At 40.5% G+C, this 23,069-nt stretch overlaps 3 protein-coding genes across 10 annotated transcripts in view; 1 reads left to right on the top strand and 2 right to left on the bottom strand.

Annotated features, from left to right (window-relative positions):
• Positions 1 to 621: 621 nt before the first annotated feature.
• tmem154 (transmembrane protein 154) lies at positions 622 to 8,176 on the bottom strand. Of its 2 annotated transcripts, none has more exons than XM_046415148.1 (9): positions 7,957 to 8,176; positions 7,001 to 7,078; positions 6,103 to 6,165; positions 5,869 to 5,928; positions 5,477 to 5,683; positions 5,197 to 5,251; positions 4,349 to 4,425; positions 3,757 to 3,799; positions 622 to 1,714 (listed from the first exon to the last, which is right to left on the bottom strand). In XM_046415148.1, the coding sequence occupies exons 1-8, from the start codon at positions 8,057 to 8,059 to the stop codon at positions 3,768 to 3,770; spliced, it is 675 nt and encodes a 224-aa protein (XP_046271104.1). In that variant the 5' UTR covers positions 8,060 to 8,176; the 3' UTR covers positions 622 to 1,714; positions 3,757 to 3,767. The 2 variants fall into 2 exon arrangements, with proteins under 2 accessions (XP_046271104.1, XP_046271113.1); XM_046415157.1 differs by having other exon boundaries at positions 5,477 to 5,647; positions 7,957 to 8,173.
• Positions 8,177 to 10,285: 2,109 nt separating this feature from the next.
• On the top strand, positions 10,286 to 12,407 carry tma16 (translation machinery associated 16 homolog). Its single transcript, XM_046415119.1, has 7 exons — positions 10,286 to 10,439; positions 10,562 to 10,665; positions 11,030 to 11,067; positions 11,178 to 11,262; positions 11,458 to 11,606; positions 11,720 to 11,762; positions 12,021 to 12,407. The coding sequence occupies exons 1-7, from the start codon at positions 10,353 to 10,355 to the stop codon at positions 12,202 to 12,204; spliced, it is 690 nt and encodes a 229-aa protein (XP_046271075.1). The 5' UTR covers positions 10,286 to 10,352; the 3' UTR covers positions 12,205 to 12,407.
• Positions 12,408 to 13,479: 1,072 nt separating this feature from the next.
• march1 (membrane-associated ring finger (C3HC4) 1) overlaps positions 13,480 to 23,069 on the bottom strand; it is a 29,367-nt gene continuing 19,777 nt past the window's right edge. For 6 of the 7 annotated variants that reach the window (XM_046415030.1, XM_046415055.1, XM_046415046.1 and 3 more), the window contains 7 exons: positions 19,027 to 19,077; positions 18,311 to 18,375; positions 16,154 to 16,978; positions 15,787 to 15,967; positions 15,550 to 15,694; positions 14,239 to 14,283; positions 13,480 to 14,097 (listed from right to left, as the gene is read on the bottom strand). In XM_046415030.1, coding sequence (XP_046270986.1) covers positions 13,775 to 14,097; positions 14,239 to 14,283; positions 15,550 to 15,694; positions 15,787 to 15,967; positions 16,154 to 16,978; positions 18,311 to 18,375; positions 19,027 to 19,077 — 1,635 coding nt within the window. In that variant the 3' untranslated portion in view covers positions 13,480 to 13,774. The remainder of the gene's footprint in view (positions 14,098 to 14,238; positions 14,284 to 15,549; positions 15,695 to 15,786; positions 15,968 to 16,153; positions 16,979 to 18,310; positions 18,376 to 19,026; positions 19,078 to 23,069) is intronic. The other variant, XM_046415085.1, reaches the window with a different exon arrangement.

Raw genomic sequence — 23,069 nt, 5'->3', positions numbered from 1 at the left:
ATGCCTGGAAAAACAATCATCTTACACAGAATCAGAGAAGTGCATGGGTGGAAATATGACGCGAATTTTAAAAATTGTATGTTTTACGGCAGGCCGTGCTCAACAGAAAGTCTACAGCCATGCTAAGGACTGTGTGAGGATGTATTTAGTGGTGCTTTGAGTCAAAGGTGAAATGTTTTATCGTGTTCTCCAACTTAGTTTAGTGTGCAGAAATTGCTAATTAGCATTATGTAAAGCTGATGCTTAGTTTTGCAGGCATTTGGTCATGAACCAAGCTAAAATTTTCATTGCTTCAAAATCATTGGGCTGTAAGTAAAATGAAACTAAGAATCACCAAGTCATTACAATTCATTCTGTGAGGACGATGACTGACTGAATGACTGTACCATATTCAGATGAATCTAGCTAATATTTTGAGACATTTTCACTCAAAAACACAACCTAAACACCATAGTGATGCCAAAGGAAAACTCTGGCAACACCAAATTCATTGGGATTAATCCTCTGGGAACCATGAATGTCTGTACAAAATTTCATATCAGTCCATCCAATAGTTGTTGACATATTTCAGTCTGAATCAAAGTGATGAACTGGCCAATTGACCAACTGACATTACCGTCATCATTTCCAGGCATCATCATTTTATTAAGAGATTTTATTTACTAAACTTTTATTCAAAGCTTCACCATAACAACAATACTACAGCCTTATATGAAATATTTACAACAGGCATTCCTTGAAAAGAACATTTTTTGATATATTGTTTTCTCGTATTTACAATGCAAGATACAGCAAAATACTGACTGGCACGTTTACAAAGTGGCACGTTTAGCTCAGTGTGATGACTGTTTAGATTCAGTACTCATAAGCCATAACTGGAAACAAAACACTCAAACAGCACCTACAGACACAAAGCATTCAGTCACAGTCATTATCTATGGTGAGATGAAAATCTTATCAGTAGCAGCTTTTAAAAAGCTCTCAGAAATAGGCCATCGTTCATCAAAAGGCACAGAAATGGAATCCAACAGATTTCATACTTGGAGATTTCAGTTTCTGAATAAAACACTTTCTTTGCCATAAATCCTAACCAGCTTTGCACAGGCATGAAAAGGAGTGGTCCACGACTGTCACGCATGCCTATACACGGTCTTCAACAGGATGGTTCCCCATCAAAACCTGCAGCTGGAGGGTGTCACATAGTGTGTAATGCAAATAAAGAAAAAAAGAAGAAAAAAGAGGCTTCGAGCTGAAGAAACTATGAACAGTCCTATCCATGACGCGCTTTCAGATGGCCACATACTCTTTAACAGTATGAATTTGCAGAAAAGGGAGCGTTTGGTAGCTGCAGTTCATCGTGTTTTGTTGCAGTTGATCTGAGACAGTTAATGCTGTGTTTTTAACATGACATAACTGATCACTGCTTAACAGGTCAACAAAACAATCAAACAGGCAAAGTCTGACAGAAATGCTGTTCTCTTTCATAACAAAAGAGGCGCCAATTGCGGCATACTGCAACAAAATAGATTATTTGACTGGAAAACTGAAAATGAAATGTTAAAGCATCCTTTAAATGTTGTGATATGGTTTCCTGGCAGTCCGACCGTTTCCTGTGGTCACAAATGTTGCTGCAGAAAGGTCAGAATATCCAAGTTGGCAACGATGCAGAGTTAACGGCGTGTCCTTGCGTACTGACAGGGCGTCCTTTGTTAACCTGCCGTGAAGAAATCATGAGAGAGAGAGGTAACAGTGTCAGAGTCAGAGCGCCAGAGGTCATCCTCCACAACTGTTGACATGAGTCCAGAGTGGAGGTGGAGTTCACAGCCATATGTTCAGGAAATAGTTTCATGCTACATTTAGTTGTAGCTTGATGATACTGCAACTAAATTTGCACAATATGGTTCCTTATTTGTCATCTGTAGTGCAGCTGAAAGCAAAATGTTTATGTCCGGCACTCTCAGTGAATCAGTGTTTCTGTATAAATTTAAAACAATAAAATAAGGGTAAACATGTAAATATATAAATATGTGTATATGCAGTGCTCATGTGAAAAAAATGCTTATGACCGTACAGTTCATCCACAGCCTTTATTCCGGTCAATATCCCGGCAACATGAGGAACATAGCAAACTACTGATGCAAACAAGTTCCAAGAGCAAAACTAACCATAACACAACATACACTTTCACTTGTGATCAGTGTAAGCTGAGCAGGAACTCTCTCTGAGCAGCAATGTCCCAAACACAAAGCAAAAGAGCAGCACAGAACTTACACTCCACTGTGGTCTTGTGTGTGTGTGTTTTAATAGGACTTTAAATTAAACTTCATTATTTGTTACATCATAAAACTCATTTTTTTATCAATTATTTATAAAAAGTGCACATGATTAGTCCTCCTTTGTGCAATTTTCGCTCCACCTTCTAAAGATGGACAGATTTCTCTCAGGTGTTGGCTGACACCAAAGCAGAGCTTTAAGAAGAGCTAAAATTGGATCTTTCATCAAGTGGACAGAAACACAACACCAACCTAATTCTAATTATGCTCTGTGTCTGCTGGATGTATAGATAGATGCAACAACTTTATAAGGTGATACCATGCCAGTGTTGTATGTATAGGTTGTTGTACTAAAAAGGTAAACTCAGGTTAGAGAGGGTTTTTTCCTCTGGTTTTAAGTCTAGCTTTAAATACATTTTTCTCAATACCTGTCCCCAAACCATTTTCCATCTGACAGCAGGTCTACTACAGGTTCAGATTCTGTGCAAAGTAACCAGCAGGTTTCAAAACTTGACGCCGTCTTTCCTTAATTTGATCCGCTATTGTGTTTAAGTTACTGTGGAATTTCACAGGTCTGACAAACGGGGCGCAGCTGCTGCAGGAGATGGCATCACATTGTGCAACCACAGCAGCAGCAGCAGCAACATTCCATTTACTTCTGTTTTGAGGTGTCTTGTGTAACCCAATGTGTACAGAGTGCCTCTGTGTTGAATGAAAGTATCATCTAACCCTTGCACAGCTTTGGAAATAAAATCCTGAGAAAAAGCAGTGTGTAAATGACGTTGGTCAACAGTTCATTGTGTGGACCTTGACCTCGCCTTCCCAGCCCTTCCAGTAAGGAGACTATCCCAGGGTTAAGTTGCGCCACACTTCCATGCATGCCTTTTGTAATCACTAACAGATGTTAGGAGAGTTTGTGCTTTCAAACAGTACCATGTATGACGGAAGGGTCACAGTTCATCAGACACAGCCATACTGAAACCAGCTGGCGCATCAAAACAAACAGACGCTGGCAGACACTTTTTGAAAAGTCTTTAAATTGGAGTCGACTGCTGATCTGTGTTGTGTTGGCATTGTTGTGTAAAAGCCGCACGTAATAGGTTAGTCATAATGCCTCAATAGGCAAATAGATAATTACATTTTTTTTTATTGTGTGTATTCACAATGAAATAGTTCACAAGGTTGTATTCACACCTCCAGTTGCTCATGCTGTGACACACTGCCTCTATGACACAGTGACTGTTATGACTTAGTCATCACTGCCAAACGAATTCAGAGCAGGAGAGAAAATATTAGCGAGAAGTAAAGCTGATATGTATACACTCCTGCATTTATATTTATTCTGATGTTGAAAAACAACATTTTAGAGTAATTAAGGAATTCCACACACTAAAAGGTTATAAAGATAGATGTGTCATCATGAGGGAAGGAAAAACATGAATTTGTTCACACGGTATATTTAATGAATGTAAAATATGCTCACCATAAAGAGATTCATGCCTGTTTAGATTCCTCTGCAGTTTCACCTAAAACAAACAAACCAGTGAGCAAACATGTGAAATTACTCATAAATTCACTAAGCGTTTCCCCAGTCTGATGTTTCATGTCATAGAAATGTTGCAATGTAATTTTACAAAGCAATAAAGAACTAAGAAATATAGAATATTTGTAAAAATACAAAAATATATTATAAACAAGACAGTGACCAGGCCCAGCTTTAACAGTTGGAGCACCAGTGACCCCTGCTGGATAAACTCCCTCATTTAATCTTAGTGTTAGAAGAGTTTTCCTTTTTTCCCCCACTTTTTATACAACAACAATAATTATAACAGAGTTGACCACCTTTTACTGTTTTACTCACAAACAAACCATATTGGAAAAAGAAAATAAAGTTTCCGCAACTTACAGCTCTAAATGTGAATGGTCGTGAATGCTTGTAACATTTCTCAGGAGGTCTCCTCAGAGTCAATCTAACCCTCTGAGCAGAAAAATGAAACCTTTCTTTGTTTTTGGCAGATTTTGGAGCCACGTATCTTTACATTGTCTCATACCAATAGATTTATTAAGTCACCTACCATCCTTTTTCATCCACTGGTCCAACTCTTCCATTTCTAGCTCCAGTACGGAGGGCACATCTTCTTCAAACATAGGCCTGTAGGGTACAAAGTGGTTAGAAAATCAAAGAAGACACAAAACAGGTTAACAAACTAGTTTTGGAAAATAATAACCTTAATTATAACCATAACTGGAAAACAATAACCCACACACCCTCGTTTGAGGATTATTTGTAGGCACTCTTTCTTAGTAGGCTAATTTGTTTTCAGTCAGTTTGCCGCCAAGCTAGCTGTCAGCTGTGTCAGGCTAATGTGTTTACTAATACAACACCTGTTAACTGTTTGTGCATTTTACTCTTTTTAATTTTACTTCTGTTGACTATGTACTCATGTTTACCATACTGTCTACTGCATGGTACCTCTTATGATAACCCAATGTTGATTTTTCACCAGTAATTTTGTTTTTTTCTTACTAGCATAGTGCTATTTTTTTGTGAATCCTGTTACCTTGTTATGACTTGATGACTTGACTATGATTATGTTGTCTCATTTTGGCTAATTGGTAATTATCTGTCAGTCTCTGCCAACATCTGTCTTCAGGGTTTATTGGAAGTGCTTAGCAAAGAAGAAAAAATTAATACCAGTGCAAGATATGTAGCCTCAAGATATGACTTAACCGAAGCTCTCGCTCTGCATTAACCCAAGACTCCTTTGCACATAGGTCACGTTTTTCAAACAGGAAATTACACACTGAGCAACAACACTTGCCGAGTTTCTTTCAAATGAAATATTTACACGGGTGCCAACAGTCCTTAAAATTAGCAGCTGTTTTAAGAAAGAAAAGAAATGAAAGAAACTTCACTACTTACATTGGCACCTTCTCAGTACTGGACCCATCCAAATACGGATCCTCTTTTCTGAGCTCTAGGACAAGAGAATATGGTTCAGTCGACTTTATCATGTTTAACTGGCAAATTACGTTATAGTAATTAAAAACAGCCCATCCTTAACTTAAATGATGATGCAAAAGTTCAATAAGTTGAGTTTTTGTAGTTGTACTATAATTATAATTGTAATATTTTATCAATTTAAATTGCAATTTATCATTTCCCTGACCCTTTAAAGTGTTCCCTCTTGTGATGCACATACCTTCATTTATTCCTTGTCTTTTCCACCTGCGGTTGAGGAAAATACCACAAACTATCATGCTGATGATAAGCACCACCAGCACAACAGGAATCAGGATGATGACAGGACTCAAACCCTCCTCCTCCTCCTCCTCTACCTCGTCCTCCCCCTCCTCCTGCGTGGAGTTCAGATCTGTGAAGTTTAGATTCTTTACTGCTTCTGAAATGTCTGCAGAAACGGTCATCTGTCAGTCATGCATCTATGATAAATATGTCCTGTTGCAGTGTTGTTCTTATTCTCTTGTAAACTAGTTTAATATTAAATACAAATAGCAAATGACTTTTACTTTCACTGTAAATTAGATATAAATCAGTTCTGTTTTGGCATGTTAGGTCATGGTTGATCTGACATACCAGCGTCAGGAAAGGAGCGGCTCTGCCCTGAGCCATTTTCTTCGACTATGGTATTTTCAACTGGAAACAACAGGAGAAGAAATAATTAGATGAACTTAAATGTTTTCGGTGAGTAGCGGCATGGAATTGCGTTAGGATATCGAATGCTGAAAAACTGAAGAGTAAATAATTTGTGAAAACCGGTGGATGGAAAGGTTATTCAGCACCATCAATAAAAAGCTGCTGTGGACTGACCTGAAACACCCTCATCTGTGGAGTCCAGTGCTGAGGTTGCATCAGGATCAGCTGCCGTTGGTTCTGGAAAAAGAGAGAGAGCTGCATGTCACTACACTAAGTTTTGAAGTGGCAATTCAGCAAACATGGTCAAAAGTATGTGGACAGCAGAACATTACATCCATATTTGACCGCTGAAGGTCTTCTTCCAAAACTATGGGTACTTTTTGTGCTGCTATGACAGGTTCCACACGTCTGGGCAGAAGTTTAGGCATAAAAGAAACAAACCTGCACACTTTGTAACCAGAATGAGGAACAAATTCTGTTCTTCAGAGGACCATAACTACAAAAATGGCTGCTTGGTCTCATTAAAGGATCCAATTTCGAAAAGTGGAAGAAGCACTACTCCATACCAGTAACTGCAGCAGTTCATAAATATAAAAGTATTATCAGCAAAAAATACTTTTGTATCAAAAATCAAAAATAGTCTTTCTGCAAGTTTTTTTTCTCTGCTAAAGCTTCTTTTTTGGGGGGGTGGGAGTTATTTGAATCAAAGGTCTAAAGACTGAGGGTGTTGTACACTGCATGTAGATTTTAAAGCCACCTGAGGCAAACTGTGATTTGTGACTTGATTTGGCTTATTGTCACAGCTGCTTTATGTACAGCTTGGCAGTTCAGTCCAATTGTTCCCAATCCGGGGTTAGACTCCTCAGAAAGGTCAAAGGATAAATGTCGGGTTGGGGTATTTAAATATGCGCAGTTCAACATTACTATGTTTTAATCAGTGTTATTTCGGTTTATAAAGTATATCAAATGCATCGTTTTGCCAAAATGAAATTTTATGTAAATAACTAGCAATAATAAATAAACAAGCGTAATACCTTTCAATAAAATTTTGATTGTATTATTTATGTCTCACCCAAAGTTCCTGTATCATCATTAGTGCCCTCTATCTTCTCTTCTGTCCCGGCTTCTTGATCTTCATCTTGGCATAACACTGCAATTCAACACGAATTGTAACATTACTTTACATCATAACATCATACAATTGAACAGATATGGTGACACTTAAAGGAAAATGTGTGCAGTGTTTATATTCAAGGGGAAACAGGCACGTGAAAGACTATTGTTTCTGCCGGTAGATCGCTGGCCCAGTTTCTAAACCAACACCTGCAATCAAGCAGAATAACTTTCAGATCATACAGGAACTTAAGACTTCCTGTTACAGAAATACAAACTCTTACAAAATTCACCTATTGGACAGCGAAGAGTAGGTGGAGATATTCGACATGTTGAGCAATTTGTTCCCGACAGAGCTTTGTCATGCTGTACAAGATTTCACTCAGTGAGAATATGTTTCTCCTGCTTGAAGAAAAATTCTCAAATGAAAGGTGAATGTGAAATTATGAAATAATAATAAGATATGGTGTACACTGTAGAAAGGTAAATTGGACTGAATTTAGCTTTACAAAACACAGAGAGAAATTTAATCTGAGATGAAGGAGGGACTACATTTCTAAACAACGTACACATAGTTGTGACAAAAAGTGGACTGAAGTAAGGCAAGACTAATCTGAAAAATCAGATTTTAGTACTTTGGTTCTCATATTATGCGATTCAATCTATCTGATAAAAATGTCAGCCCTATATGGTGTTATTAAATTCATTATATTTAAAAAAAAACAAAAAAAACCCAAGTTTTTCTGTATATAAATAATAAAGATATTTTACTTTCAGTCAAGAGGTTACACTCGCAAACACATAGTCAGTTAAGCTGTCTAAAGCACAAAAGAGAAGCAGGGAGGAGACAGAAAAGAGGAAAGTGCTGCTGTGTCTTAGTTCAGAGAGCTAACAAAACAAATCTTCCAGTCCTACCTGTCCTAGTCAAAGTGCTCAGCAGCAGCGGCAGCAGCAGCAGAAGAAGAAGTGGGGTCTTCACCGGGGGGCCTCTCATGCTACCAGGCCAAGAAGCAGACATAATGCCATTGTGTGCCCGCTTCCTTCTCTAATGTCACAGCATCACACTTCCTGATCTGAGTTAACATGTTCAATGGAAGGGGAAAAAAAAAAAGAAAGAAAGGAAGACTCACTCGCTCACACACACCCTCAGACTAACTCAGATAACTCATTCGGATGTGACGCAACCAACTGTGTGCTTGTCGCCACAAGTCTGACTGCTCCTCGGCTGCAGTACAATCACATTCCTGCAGATTAGGTATGCGGCCCTACTGAGTGAGGGGGAAGCTGAACAAACTTTAAGAGCAGGAAAAAACAATTTGTAGCTCACAGAGTGCCAGCTGGTTTGGTATCTCTTGTGAAAAACTGTGAGGGTGTCTAGCCGCTGCTGCAAATAACTCCAAGGCTGTACTTTTCCAGCACATTTGTTTGTCTGCTTCTCGATCATAAGTCACTCTTCTGTGGTAAAATACTGAGCATGAATGGAGAGTCATGCTCTTATGATTATCTATGGGTGAGGGCTGTTTGGCTGTTTATAAAAGGCTCTACTATCTCTTCTTCATCTAACAGCAGAAATGTGATGGTAGCAGGTTTTCACATGATGCCGGGGGTTTGTGATTTCCATCGTCCATCATTACTATCAGTGCATCAGAATATGGCATTAAAAATGAATAAATCTTATGCCACTTTCTGTGAATAATCGGGGTCAATCGAGGGAAGGCTGAGGAAGGCTGGGCAATGTTTAGTGATTCTTATGAGAGACAATCTCAGGATAGAATAGAATAGAATAGAATAGAATTGAATAGAATAGAATAGAATAGAATAGAATAGAATAGAATAGAATAGAATAGAACAGTTGAACAGCCTTGGGAACAAGGTTTGTTCTCTTCCTCTGAGTCCTGCAGCTGGGGCAGCTGACGTCCTGAGGGGAGCCACTCAGATGCAGCTCACAGAGGGTGGAGATGACTCTGACAAGTAGTCCAATAATCCTGGAACACACTTTGACTGTGTTACTTTAGCTACTTCAGCACTGAGCTATACTCGTGTCATGATCCACCTGCTGACCATTTGCACTGTTTACCTCACCTACTTGCACTACTTCCACTCTGTACTGCCTCATTTTTGTACTACCTCCAGAACCATATTTATTTCACTTATCTTATTTTATTTTGTTTTACCTTATTCTATTTTATTTTATTCTATTAATATATGTTACTCGTTCTTACGTTCTATGTATGCACCAATCACAAAGACAAATTCCTAGAAATGTGAAACCTCTTCTCTTACATGGCAATAAAGACAAATGCTTATTTTTATACCTTTCATTTTTCTTTCTTGGTCGGGAATACTGCAAGTGCAATGTCTGTAAGAAAAAGAATTTCCCTTTGGGGATAAATAAAGGAATTCTGATTCTGATTGATTGTGTTTTGTTTTTCCTGCATCTCTTGGCATTGTGTAGGAGGGGTTTTGAAGAAATATGAGATCACTGAACGCACGCAGGAAATTCCCTCTTACACAAATGAAGAGCACAGGCATACATACAAATATTATTAGCAAATATGGAGGAGCCTGACTGGTCTCGACTGGTTTCACCGAAGATGCTTGAACTGGACTGATCGTTATCATCAATGATCAAATGTTCATCCATCAAACTAGTGTAAGTTTCCGTTACAGTAAAGTAATAAGGTAATGAAAGCATGCTGTTGAATGAAAAAAAAAAACATGTTCCTAAATAACTAATGTGTTGCTTCTTTTAGCAGAGAGAAAAAAAAATTCCCTTTGAGGTCTTTCCCCAACTTACTATCAAGTAGTTTTGGTTCCTCAGCAGTTCTGTTGGTGTGACGCAGGTGGCTTGTCTTGTTACTTAGTGTGAGTCTGTAGATGGCGCCACCTGACCAGAGCGTGACACATACCAGCTGTTGTGTCATGTTACTTTTTGAGAGAGTTTCATTTTTAGCAATTAACTTTTTTTAAAATGTCAGTTGTCTGTCTGATACTTTAATGAGGAATTCCATAATCTTAGAGTCACTAAAATAATTTAAAAAATTTTTAAATGTGTAAAGTGATCACACACGCCCTTTCTGTTTCCATTAGGGCCATGTAAAAATCGATTCAATAGACATACAGCTAAAAACAACAACAACAACAGCTGAAAATAACAAAGCGAACTAAATTGTAAACAACCGGTTTATTGATGAATAGGTTTTACTTAAATAATAACATCCTCATGAAGCCATCCAAACAGTTTAACTACTTTTTCTTAGTGTGAGTTTGCGAAGCTTTGAAAACAGGAACCAATTTATTTTCTCGGCAACATGTCCGGACGAAATTTGAAGACGGAACGGTCCACTTCCTGTGAAGTTGTCAACAGAGGAGGGCCACGCGTGTTACTGGTTAAAATGGTAAGCGCGATGGTGTACTGTTAGTATAATAGTAACGAGTATGATTATTTTAATCACCGGTTAAATGATTTTAACGCCTAAAGTCGTCCGAGTTGTTCTTTTATCTGATTTTTATTTTTCAGCCGAAGGCTCAGAAGGGGAAACCCGCGGAGAAAGTTGTTCACCCGTACAGCAGGAAAGCTGCTTACCTCGCCCGAGAAGAAATCAGACTGAAGAGGAAAGAAAGGTTTGTGTGTAACAAGTGAAACTCAACAAATCATACGGAGCACATTAGTTACGTTTGAGTACAGCTAACCGCTCATGTTGTTAAAACTACTGAAAGACACAAATGTGCAGCAGTGTGGTTCAGTTCAGTAATTTGACACATATTTAGCAGTTACTTCACAGACTGAGAGTTTACGCAGTGGATGAACCCTTTAAGATCACTTTAAACCAAAGCTCAAAATGCCCGTTGTTTTTAATTAACCGCAAACACATCAAGCATGACATGAAAAATAGTAAGATATAAATTAAGAAAGTAATCAGGCATTGCTTAAGATGCTTTGTTCACTCGGATCGCCATCATTTAAGCGGTTTCTCTGATGCTGCAGGCAGAGGAATGACAAAGCAACACGTCTGAACGGCATCGGTGAGCCCGTTTAGCATTTATATCATATACAGGCGCCGGCTTAGAGGATCAAATTACTCTCCATTAAAACGCCATGTCTTTCTGTCATTTGTTTGTCTCTCGACTGCCAGGTGAGAAACTGCTGTGGTTTCAGGAACAGTTGGATCCAGAGAAGACTGCTTACACCAGAAAAGAAGCCTGTGACATCATTGAAAGGTCAAAGATGTCGAGTTTGGTTTTGTCACTTGTCATTTTAAAGTTACATGAAAGTATTTGCATGTTAAAAAAAAATAAAGACAGAGAAAGGAGCACTTGTACAGTTTGTGAATTGTTCCGTGTGTTAGAGCAGATTTTCTGTCGTGGCATCGTAATGTGTGGTGAACTTGTGTGTGTTTTGTTGTGTGTGTGCAGGTACCTCCAACGATTCGATTCTGAACTCGAACAGATTGAGCTGATGAACGGGATCAAAGGTCGCCAGGGTCGTCTCCACGGTGCCAGAGAGGCCGTCATCAAACAGACCATCGAGCGAGAGCGAGCGCAGTATGAGGGCATTGGATTTGGTGAGCTCTCGTCATGCACACACACACACACACACACACACACATACACACACATGCATGCACGCAGCCTGCGTTGGAAAACACTCCATGATCCTGCGATTTGTCCTCTTCAGAAATTCCAGACATCATCAATGGAAAGCATCTGAAAACGTTCAGGTGAGTGGATACAAAGTCTGAATTTTCTGTTCTACATTCGCATTTTATGTATTTAAGGAATAGCCATAATTACTCAGCTTCCACAGTTTGACAAAATGTGATCATGCAGCTTAAGATGACTCTTGGTAATTTTTTTTTTTGTCACCAATACTACATGGATAAAAATGAGTAACAAAAATACTGGCGCACTTAACACTTTGTCTAACGTTGAATAATAATGTGATGATAACGTTTATTTTCATCCGTTTCTTTTTGCAGGGAGTGGACTGGTGATCTGAAGAAACTTCCAAATATTAAACTGCGGAAGGTGTCTAACAAAGGTTTGGACTCAAAGAAGGAAGGAAGCGATGACAAATGTGACGCAGAAGACGACAGCGAGGACGACGACGGCTTGGATGATGAGCTGCTGGATGACACGGTGCTGATGTCAGACTCAAAATGAGGCCGTCTTGGTATCAGAACTCCTGTCCAGTCCATTCAAGACCGTGGAAGTGAACATCGAATGGGCCTTTTTTTATTTTATTTTTTTTCCTTACAGAAAAAGTGTGTTTGTTGAGGGGGGGGACAACATGCTGCTACTCCATGACTGTCCAGAAGATGGTGCCAAACTGTCAGAGATGGAAAACTAAAATTTTACCAGTCTGCCCTCTTGTCTACCTGTCACTCATTAACGTCACACCAGCCCAGTCAGGGGTTCTACATTCATAGTTTATTGCACAGACAAATATACATGGTATGTAACCTGAATATTCCATTTCATCCAATCACAGATAAAAAAAAGGTTTCGATAAATTCGTTGAGTGCTCACGGGGTGGATATAACACACACAGAAAGTGACATTTTCTGTGATGTAACACTGGTAAAAAACTAAATTAACCCTGTAGAAAAGCGGAAAAGTGTAAACAACGGAAACCTCTCGTAGACTGACCAGTCAGTCGCTCACACGGCGTGTCAAGTCTAATGTAAAAGCATTAACAGATGAGTCGCCGTGAAAGCTTGAGTTACATCGGTGTATAAAGAACCAGGTCTTGCAGAGCAGGACCACATGAAGCTGCGAACTGTCAAAAATGTCAGCTGGGATACTGGAGATTTGCTGTTTTAAGAAATATTTAAAACTTTTCTATGATAGTAAATAAATTCAGATTTTTCAAAACATTTCTTGATTACAGACTGACCTAAAGATACTGTTGAAATCTGACTTTCTCCGACTCTTTGGTGTCTGAAGACCTGATTGTCCAGAGGGAGAGTTAAGGCCGCAGTATGCTTCAAACAAAGCACTCGTCGGATCGTCTGAAACCTCACCTGATCCGCTTCAGGTGAGGGCTGGCGGCCCAGTGTGCGGGTATGCACACTTTTGTTTAAGCTCTTCTTTTGCTTTCTTTCTCACTGCTACTGCCATCATGTCTTTTGTGTACAACCAAATGCAACACCGTAAATGCCCATGAAGAAGAACCACCCTGCAGTGTGCACCGTTACTTACACATCTGTCACACCTCTGTGACGATGTGTTCAAGGTGAGTGTAGCCGTTTGGGAAATCGATGAACACTTTCGCCTTAAGGCGTGGTCGTAAGATGAGTCGTCCAAGGTTTGTCTGAAGCATACTGAGACCTTAATTAGCATTTATTGGGTGTTCACACACCTTTTAGCTGATGTCAGTGCAGTTTGAGAAAGTGCATACAGGAATAAATATACCACATAACTAAAGTTTTTACAAACTTCTCTTGCTGATGGCTTTATTTTCCTTTTCCTTTCCTCACCTTTTTTAAATCCATTTTATGGCCTGCCACGTTCTTCTTTTCTTTTTCTTTCACACTCACTTCACTGCAGCCCTTCAGCCTTTCAGTTTTCCTTGATCGCAAACAGACTTTAAATCCGTCCACTGCGTCAAGATCGGTAATCACAGGAGCTGAGATCAACAACACTAAAACACTGTACGAGTCTAAATCACACCGTGCTCATACCAGCTTGTGTTGAAGACCAGGGTGTGTTTGGGGCTCGGGAGGAGAATCAGTCAGACTGGGTTTGGTGCCGGAGCCACCGCAGCCTCCACTGACATGTCTGAGTCCATCTGTGCTTCTGGAGCTGGGACGGGGGCCACACTGACCGGAACCTCCACAGTTTCGTGCCTGCCGTTGGTCAAGGTACTGGTGCGGGCCTGAGAGTTGTGCAAGCCTTTCTCGGGGCAGTTCTGCACAGTGATGATGCGGTTGAAGGCCTTGAGGCGGCGCCAAAGCTGCAGGTAGACTTTACACTGGATGTACATGAAGATGAGGCCACCTGTGAAGCCTATGGCCACCACAATCAGCTTGGTCCAGAAGGGCCACTCCAGCACACCTGAGGGTGCACGCACGCACACACACACACACACACACACACACACACACGCATGCACACACCCACCCACAGGGCGACAGTAAGGCAACCTGCAGGATGTGTGATGGATCATGATGGTGCCGTGTGCAGAGCTGTGCTTACCCTGTGGCGTATAGTACTTCAGAAGAGAAAATCTCCATAATTCCTCTGTAATCAAGAACGAGCGTAATTTCTCTTTATATGACGAATAAACGTGTTCTGTGCTATTAATCTATGATACGATGAAGATATATATTAATGTTCATTAATATATATGAAGTGTTTTTGACATACTGCTACGACTAATGTGTTCTGCTTCTAGCCACAGGTCCAACATTATGACAATACAGACAGACTATGATCACAGCACAGCACAACACAACCATCAACAAACACAACAAAGAACATACAAAAGACCAAAAGGTCCGTTTTCACTTCAACAATGATATTGATCATGACAAAACTCGCGCAGATGTGTGAATGGGGTTGCAAACAGCACATCCTCGAGTTTCCTTTTTCACTTTTAACTTTTGACCTGTAAAAGTGTCAGCGTGTGTGATTTCACCAGCGTTTTCAAAACACACCATCCCAAACTCTATTGGCCTGTGATGATAAGTTAGTATTAATATATGATTATACCGTGGCATGAAAACACGAAGGTAAGGATTGACTTTGACAGATCTGCAGGTCTTTTCAACGATTAACTGACTGAAAAGCAGGAAATTCATCAGAACTCGTGGTCCACTCTGTAGTAACACAATGTTTACACAATTCACTCTAGAACTAAAGATCTAATGTGCACAGGGACACTGGAGGTGTGACCATCACATCAAGATCATCAACTGGGAGGTTTATTCTGCGCAACACACACATACCTTTCACTAGTTTTACTAGATTTACAGAAAACATGAAGATAATCATTGACTTATCTTCAAAATCACACCACCAGAGTCGGTCGGTGTGAATATCAGCTGGGCTGAAGGTGCCTTGTGGAGGTTTGACCACTAGTGGCTCTACAGCGCAATGTTTTCAAGGTCTTGAATTTCAAGGATGCACCCACAGACATTTACATATACATATATTTTTTTTTCGAAATTGTATTTCTACTCTTATTCTTTATTGTACATTCGCCTGCTTAGCACAATCTCAAAAGCAGCATGTCACCGCAAGCTAATATAATCAACACACTTTCAAAAAAAGAGTCAGGTTTGCAAATATTAGGAAATTCATTAATGTGTTTGTCAGGGCACAAAACATTTAGGGGCAAAAAATACTGACGAATAAAGAAAATAGCATCTTAACAATTAAAACTCTCCATTGCACCTTTAACCCGCATCACTTCACTGTTTCATCAAACCAAAAAAAAATCCTCAAAAGTTTAAACCTGCATGACTCTGGCATGTGAGAGAGGGTGTCGGGGAGAAAAGTACTGACCATTCTTTCCGAGTCTGATCTCCTCCGCGGTTCTCTTGACCAGAACGTAGACTGACCACAACATACACACTATTGCTATCAGGTGAAACAAGACTGAACAGAAGATCTTTCTCCTCTCACTCTTTGACATGTGTAGCTTCTCCCACTGGAGGACAGAGAGATGAGGGGGGGGGGTGAGATGCTGTTCATTATTACATGCCTGTCATTTCTGTCAGAGATTCATGAGCTTGTGCCTACCTTGCGTAAAGGTTTGAGCTTCGTCTCCATAACAAAGTCGAACTTGCAGAGTTCACAGCAGCGAGTGTCTGAGGATTTGATCCACTGGTTGAGACAGGCCTGGTGGACGAAGCTCAGGCTTCCTGTGCAGCGACAAGGCATTATCAGCGGGCACTCGTCATCCCCCTCACAGTGGCAGATCCTACACACACACACACACAGAAAATAAACACGCAGCACACACACATAAGAACAGGTGATGGTTTTTGGGTATCTTTTCCATTGCCTTTTTAAATATGAAGTCAAAGTCGAACTTGAGGCTGATATTGACAGATGATTATTGCACACACACACACTCTCTCAAATAGGCTCAGGAATACACACTAACCTGCAGACCTCCAGCTCAGAGTCATCAGAACAGGGCAGCAGTGCGCCTCCATTTACACCGCAGTGTGTCTGTGCTGTGGGCACTGACATGTCCCCACCCCCTGACCCTTTTTCCTGATATCTCTTGGTGATGAGCTCCTCATGGTCTTCTGCCAATGAGGAGCTGCCCTCTGGGCTGCACGGCTTGTGGTTCTTCTCCTTATCTCTGCTGTGGGAGCGTTCCTTCGGTGAAACGCGTCCGTCTCTCTTCATGGAGGCCCTGCCGTTGTGCCGTTTCTTGAGGCCTCCGCTTTCCTCCACCAGAGGCTGGTTCTCCTTCCCTTCATCCGAGCCCACCGACTGCAGCTCCATGATGTCCGTTTTGTCTTGCCCTCCTTTACCTCCGTTCGGGCCGTTCCTCTCTCGGCTGCTCCCGCTGCGGCGGCGCACTCTCCTCGCCTTCTCTTTGCTCCAGCTGCGGGCCTCGCGCCACGCCTCATCCTCAGAGGTGGAGTCGGACTGGGGGGCTCCTGAGCAGCGGAGGCGAGGTGGGAGCTCTCGCCGGTTCCTGGAAGACCGCTCCCTCTTCTCCCCCAGCTCGCTACGGTCAGAGCTGAGGCTGCGGTCGCTGCGGTCGGTCTGCTCCTGTTTGGCGCTGGGTTCCACGCAGTCGAGGGCGGTGCAGCTGCTCCTCTTGCGGCGGTGACGGCGCTTCACCTGCTTCTTCTGGGCCTGAGCCGATGAGCCCAGCACTGTACTGGTGACTGTCATCACAGAGGCGTGTGTGTGCTTGTTGTGTTGGCGTGACTCAGAAGTATCCTCCTCTAAACGGGTCAGCTGGCCAGTACTGACCACACACACACACACACACACACACACACACACAGATGGAGATGTGTAAAAATTAGGTGAAATGAGATGAAAAAGACATGAATATGACAACATAAACTGAACAAATGGTCTGAAACCTGACTGTAAGCACTCGAAGCTTCTGTTCACCCAAATCACAAGGAACATACATTATTTACATTTATATGTTTTGAGCTATTTGTATCAGAGATATCCACATTTACCCCAGTACAATGGAAGTGAACTGGTTTGTGATGCACCCAGTTTGCAAAAATTACATTAAAAACAGTGAACATCGACATCTCTTTCTGCTGCTTTGTTACAATATGATTCGACTTTTTTGGTCGATTTTTCGACAACAACAGCTTGACTTTAGTCTGGCGGCCTTTTTACAGGTTTGGGATTAGCAAGTTCAAATAGTATTTTACCAAAAATAAAGAATCCAGAGTTCAACTAAAATACCAGCCCCCTGGGTTTCAGCAACAAACAACAAAAGATAGAAATTCAGTTTGTAATTGTATTTCAGTTTGTAAGTTCAGTTTTTCAAATCTGTCCCGAGTAAACTCTCTCAAATCATACAGGATCTTTGGTAATGTTTCTCAGTTTATCAGGAGTAAACGTTCTTCCATAAAAATAAGAAGACACAACTTCTCCAACAATGTCAGATCAGTTGAGGGAGCAGGTAAGTTATGATCGAACTTGCTTTTTTTATTTTTTCGATGATTAAAATTGAAAGCTCTTTTCAGACCAATTGAAAGGTCAAAATCGACAACCCGATGCATTACTGGACACCTCAGAGACAGAAAATGCTGCACAACTGGATAATGAAATGAAAACAAAATGGAAAAACTTAGCGTGTTTATCAGCCTAGGTGATCAGAATAGGAGGAGGTGACTATGAAATGATCTGAGCTTGCTCATGTGACAAATGGAGGTCCAGACACTCCCATACATCACTTGCTCATACTGCTATCTAACACAGCGTCCCTCCAGCCTCCAGCCAGTCAGTGTGATGGCCACCCCACTAGTGGGGATGATCAGCTGAAGGATCCCATTTTGGCAATGAACTTCCCCTCATCAGGTTCGCAATGGGAGCGCCATTGGATTTCACCATTCATCTTAATTGCGTTGACGTCCCCAAGCATGCTAATTGATTCTCCCACTAAGTGGTGAAGAGACTTTAGATTGTGCATGTCAATATCGCAACGAGACAACGTTGACTGTCCTGGCTTGAGGACAGATGCTGGCAGATATTCAAGAAACACTGGTCTTGCACCTCTGGCTTATTTTAATGTAATTCTGACCCAAACTTAAAGAAACAGCTGTCCTACCTGCATATATCCTGAGAAGATGGTGTGATTGAAGCTGTAGTTAGTCCTGTGGTAGAGTTGCTGGCCTGAAACAACAAACATACTCAAAATAGTTTTCATGCTGCTAAACAAGTACAACAAGCTGTCTTTACCCACCTTCTAATGACCACATGTTCATAAAAAAGACAAATGTTAATGGTAAATCTCAAACACGAGTTGGCCGTTTGGGGACTAAAGAACCCACAATAAGATGAATAAACAGCCTAATGTGTTAGAAAACAATTGCCAATGTACACATCCAGCAGCCACAGAGAAACACTAGCATTAATTCTGACTGCTTCTGTATTTCTGGAGTCCAATATTCACTCGGCTGATGTGACAGAACAGTTTATTTGCTAGTCATAAACCCAAAACAACTTGGCTAAAGATAGATAGATACTTTATTGATCCTGAGGGAAATTCAATAACGTATATAAATAAAGTGGCCTGATGAGCTACATGTGATGATCCGAACAACCCTTCCACATTATAGACACTTAATGCAAACAAATATTAATTAGAGGAGCTTAAAGCATTCAGTGGTGCCTCAGGAGTCATTTTACTGTACTTGTACTGATTTGTTAGTAACACCTGTTACATTAGCACATTCTGCTTGGATGTGTATGGTAGCATCTACAGAAACTCTGAACTATGACCTTGGTATTGGCCCTTTAAGCTCTCTGATATTCAGTGGTTACCTTGGAAATGTTGCTGGATCGACTCCCTGAGCGCCCAGGGGCCTTCCTCCCCTGCAGGGAAGAGGAGAGACGGAAAATCATTAGAAGACGTGGAGAACACACAGAGACGTTCAAAAAACATTAAAACGATACTTCACTCACACGTCAAAGCAGGATCTGAACGCTGTAGAGCTGGTAAGTTCATCATGACAAAGTATGCAGATCATTTTTTTTCAATAAGCTGATCAGAAGTTTGTTTTCAAATGTCCTGTTTTGTAAGATATCTAATTTGGAATATAAAACATAATAATCAGCAAATCTTCACATATGAGAAGCTACAACAAGATGGCATTTCCTGTTTTTCCTTATTTTAAAAATGGTCCATCAATTATCATCATTCTTGGACTTTACTGTTAAACCACCAATTGCTTCGCTAACAGGTTTCATTTTGGCCAAACATTTCCACATCAGGAACGGCATGACGGCATCATTAACTTTTCAAGCTAGATTTTCGATTGCAACTTCTCTTACAAAAGTCCCAAAACGTAAATGTGAGAAACGTGAGAAATTTTTCATGAAACATTTCATAAGTTTTGCGTTCTTAAAGTAGCTAAAGATAGAGCGGGCACGCCAATTGCTGTGATTCAAAAAGCAATAAAGACAAGACAAAGCAGCTTTTAACATCACTGAAGTATTCTATATTATTCAGTTTTGGCTGGGTCTGAGCTGATAGGTTAAAATCCAGTATCAGCAGTCATGCATGGACACATGTCCTTCATTGTGACCAGAGCTAAAGCCGGACAATCCAATTACCTGGTCGTCCCGCTAAGTGTATGCTGCTCTGCAATGTGTCTCTATTTAAAGCAAACTAATAGCACTTTTTCTAGAACTTCCCAGAGCACCAACTGCCTGACCTCAACTGTTAGACCACGAACTTTGCTGTGACATTTGTGGCATCATTTGTTTTTTGCAGCATCTTGCACAGGTTTCAGGAAACAGTAGCTGTGTAGGAGTTACCAAGTAAACCACCACATACAATTTTCTGTGGTATTTGAATCACGTATTTTCCAGACCAAACACACCATATATTTGCATTTCTCCCTCCCTTTGTGAAGAAATTACAGTAAGAACTCTTAGACATGCACTCTTATGTAATTTTTAAATCAACTTTATCATCTCTTTTCAGTTGAAGAAGAAGAAGAATCACTTTATTGGCAGCATATATATTTTTACATACACACACTGAATTTGTCTTCTGCATTTTGACCCATCCTTGAACACACATGCAACACCCGGCAGCATCAAGCGCCCGGGGAGCATATTGGGGGGGTTAAGTGCCTTGCTCAATGGTACATCAGCCGGCTAATGGAGGGGGGGGGGGGGCATTTTTCGCATTAATCACTCCACCACACCCAAATTTTTCCTGCCCGTCCAGTGGGGGAATCGAACCGGTGACCCTCCGATCACAAGCCGCTTCTCCGACCTCTAGGCCACGACTGGCTTTCATCAAGACCCATACTGTTGATGTTACTTTAATCCAGGTGCATTATGGGATTAAATCTGTCTCGTTCCAGAGAGTGGAAAACACACTTCCAGCCTCAGCTATCTTTATGTTCTGTGCTGTATATACTGTACTGGATTCTAAATACACACACACACACACCATGGCCCTCGATGGAGACAAGCAGGATAACCTGCCAACTGTCTCGTGTTGGAGTGAGTGGGCAGCGGAAAATGAACCAAAGCATAAAATAGAGTAAATGTTAAAGAGATATTTTTAATAGTTTATCCCCAGGAGGAAAATTACTTTTAAAAGATAAGGTTTGTTTTCTTTTAAATGTTCTGGTTTCCAATAAATCCCATGAAGAACCAAGATCAGAAAATGCAATTGTTCATCTGTTTAAAAACAGCTCATAAATATGTTTCAGACTGACTGAAGACTTCTCATCATCTTTCAATGTGAGCTGTATTTACGTCACTCCTGCCTGAACTGAATGGTTTTGCTTTTGTCTTTCTTTAAATTAAACGGATATTTTAACAAATATGCATCGGCGTACTGTCTTATTTTAACATGCTGTTGTATCAAGTGTGACAATATTTCAGTAGTTTGTCTATTTGGTGATTTGTTTGTTCACTTTAAAGCAACATTATCTAACTATTTTATCCAAAGATAACATAATAATGGTCACTTTTTTTGGTCACTTTTGGTGAAAATGGGTAGCATTTTATGGGGAAAATGTTTTTTTTTTTTTTGGTTGAGTTTTGGTTGAGTCAACAGTGAGCGTTAATCTGGACAATCCTACTCCCACCTGCTCTAGATGTAAATACTATTCATATAAATACTTTTTCACTTTTGTAATTTTATTATTTTTTATAAGCTTTCTATTTTACAATATTTAAATTTTATTTACCTATTTTTTGGTAGCAGGGACATAAAGAATTTCACTGCACATTGATTGTGTGTGTGACAAATAAACCTATCTATCTATCTATCTTGAGTTCTCCAAAAGCAAACCTTGTAACTGCTACCAGATGTAGCTGCAAGTCAGCTCTGTTGTTGATGTTTGTAGTGTCTCATGTGGGTGGTTTCTTCATGCATTTTATACTTCACATATAAAAAGCAAACCAAAGCTTGGGCACGGCAACCCACACACAAATCAGTGAAATAAAAGAAGAGAGACACTGGCAAGTAGAAGACTGTATCGTCTAAGCTGATCAAAGGATTTGCTAATTGCCAGGTTTAAATCAGTACTCCTGCAGGGATTCTAAACAAACCCTCTGCAATCTGGAGGGGATGGACACATGTACTGCGCCCAGGTGACATGTTTGTAGCACCCTGTGCTTTAACAAGACAGATCAGTTCTTCATTTTGAGTCATGAAACAGATTATCTGCCAATGAAATCACACACCACTGCTCCAAACTTAAACTAAACTGATCAAAAACAAAACTTCAGATAAAACTTAAAAATGAGGCCAACAAATTTCGGGTGCGCTCTTCGGGTGATCTCTCATTAGTCTGAAATCTTTCATTTTTGAGAGGATACGGATGTTTGGTCATGTTCACGATGTTTAGCCCCTGTCTGTCTTGAAAAGCGGGGTTTCCACAGCACATGAACACATCGCAACAAAACCGTACAGTGGCCAGCAGTGGACAATATTACAAGAATTGAACTGGTAAAGTGCAAAGGGCTTGCTGCATATTTTTTGAACAGTTCAGTTTGAACTTGGCAGTGGTAATGATGGCTTCGGTAGATAAGGATGACGATTCCTCAGAGCACCCATGGCCATTCCAGATAAACATTTAAAATCAAGCTGTTTGTGCTTGCACATTATAGTAGATTTAGTTTTTATGTTAAATCAAATGACTTTTTATGCATTATGCAAGTTGTTGTATCGGGTTCTGCGTGAATCCACTGCTGACTCGCAATAAAAGTTAGCTATTGAAAACGGCAAGTTAACATTACTGACTACTATATGTTTATATATGTTCTAATCTTGTCTAATAAACACGGTACTATTAGTGACATGTTAAGAAGGCAGCACATTATTTCCAAAGCAAGTACTCCAGTACTTGTTTACTTGTGCTGGAATGATACTTGTCCCGGGGTATCTATACTTTGAATGGGGTACTGGACTTATGTACTGTACAGGCCCTCCTGAGGCCTGGTACCACTACTGGATCCTGAGCCCTCTATGGCCCTGCCTATTGCACTGATAGAGCTGCTGGATCCAGAACCCTCTCCATGGCCCTTCCTCGCCACTGTCGCCAAATGCTTACTCAGTGTGGGGTTTTGCCCTGGGACCTGTTTCTCTCTGATTCTCTTCTTTTTGTTGAATGTGTTGTTTACACACCTGTAAAGTGTCTTGAGATAACTGTGTTATGAATTGGCACTTAAAATAAAATTGTTTATATTTATTTTGTTAGGTAATTGGGCTTATACCGGGACCGGGGAAACTAATTTCGTTTCACCTCATGTTTCTACATGTGTGAAATGACAATAAAGCTCCTTGAATCCTTGAATCCTTGAAAATTGAATTGAATTGAATTGAATTACTTTGTCCA

The sequence above is a fragment of the Scatophagus argus genome, chromosome 2 (genome assembly GCF_020382885.2).
Source record: "Scatophagus argus isolate fScaArg1 chromosome 2, fScaArg1.pri, whole genome shotgun sequence".
Lineage (NCBI taxonomy): Eukaryota > Metazoa > Chordata > Actinopteri > Scatophagidae > Scatophagus > Scatophagus argus.
The sequence above is the reverse complement of the archived record's forward strand: the minus strand, read 5'-3'. Positions and strand labels throughout refer to the sequence as shown.